Source organism: Acanthisitta chloris, unplaced genomic scaffold, assembly GCF_000695815.1.
Source record: "Acanthisitta chloris isolate BGI_N310 unplaced genomic scaffold, ASM69581v1 scaffold10926, whole genome shotgun sequence".
In the NCBI taxonomy this organism is placed as follows: Eukaryota; Metazoa; Chordata; class Aves; order Passeriformes; family Acanthisittidae; genus Acanthisitta; species Acanthisitta chloris.
In genome coordinates, this window is record NW_008677622.1 from 6,191 (window position 1) to 7,503 (window position 1,313).

Here is a 1,313-nt window from a genome sequence, read left to right on the forward strand (position 1 = left end):
GGGAGAAGCTGCAAAACAGAACAAAAAGAGCCTTTCATTGTGAAACATAAAACTAAGATACTCTGAACATATTAAGAAATAAGTGATCTCAACTGGAGTTCATCAAAACCTAGTTCTGTTACTTCCTTCGGTTCAGTGCTTGGGCCTTTACTCCAGGCACAGGCTGAGTCTAGGACAGCTCAGCCTGCCTATCATCCTGTTCCTGGAAAGAGCTGAGGATGGAATAGCTGTTTTCTGGAGCTTCATCTTTCTACATGGACTGCAACTGGAAACATCAGAAACAAACCCAGCAGGAAGTTCCAGTCACCCAGTTTTCATGTCTCCCAAAGATGAGACATTTACACAGACCAAATCTATTAAGAGCAGCTAATTTTTTCTCCATAACCAGAATCTGAAAATTTGAAAATCTTAATCCCGTACCTGGGTCTAATCTCACCACCACCAGGTACAGCAGAAAAGTGGCCAAGAGCATCTTTTTATAAGGAAGTAAATAAAAGTGGCTTGACATGGACCTCAGTGCTCTACGTAGCAATGTCAACACGGTCAAGAGCTTTTGGGACAGAGCACCTGGAATACAAGAATAGAAAAGCTGTTAGGGCAAAATAAAGCTTAAAAAGTAACGACATAGATACAGACAATAAGAAACTAATGCTAGAAATCTGATTGCATGACAGTTGGGTTGGTTTTTCTTATAATCAGGAACAGAGAAACAGTGCAATTTTGTAATACAATTCATGACACCTTTTTTTAGGCATCTGCTTTAGTACAACATGATCTTATACCCAGTAGTGCCAGCTTCTCTCCTGGGAGGCAACATCAAGTGATTTACAGTTCTGAGGAGAAGCAGCACTTTCAATGCTAGACATGCATTGCTCTACATGGGCTTGACTGTAAATGGAAATGAAGCAAAGAGTACACAAAACCAACAAAACATACCCTTAAAGGATTGCTAGGTAGTTTTAGCTTTCCTTTTGCACCTCAAAAAAAGAAATCCCACATTTATTCTGAAGTGCTTTTGAACCTGGACAATAATTCTCATCTCTTGACACTGGCAGAGACTAAATAGAGATGGTAATTGTGCATCACCAAGTCTTCCATTTCCTGCTGTGATACGCAATGGGACTTCCTCACGGCTGCTTTGTCATGACAATTTCTTACTACATAGTCAATTCTTGTACCTTTTGTTAGTAAGGCACCACTTGAACTGAACTGATTAAAAAGAAGTACAAACAACAGAGGTAAAGCCTACCCAAAACAGTCTCTGTCGCTGCCTCTTGCTGCTCCTCAGCTGCCGAGCGCATCTCTTCCTGCTG

At 40.9% G+C, this 1,313-nt stretch overlaps 1 protein-coding gene across 1 annotated transcript in view; it reads right to left on the reverse strand.

The window, feature by feature from the left end:
* Positions 1 to 420: 420 nt before the first annotated feature.
* The window catches only part of PEX26 (peroxisomal biogenesis factor 26), a gene marked incomplete at both ends in the record, with an annotated part of 1,664 nt that continues 771 nt past the window's right edge, over positions 421 to 1,313 (reverse strand). The window contains 2 exon segments of the mRNA XM_009076582.1: positions 421 to 567; positions 1,250 to 1,313. The exon segment at positions 1,250 to 1,313 is cut by the window's right edge and continues 32 nt beyond it. Of these exon segments, the coding sequence (XP_009074830.1) occupies positions 421 to 567; positions 1,250 to 1,313 (211 nt within the window).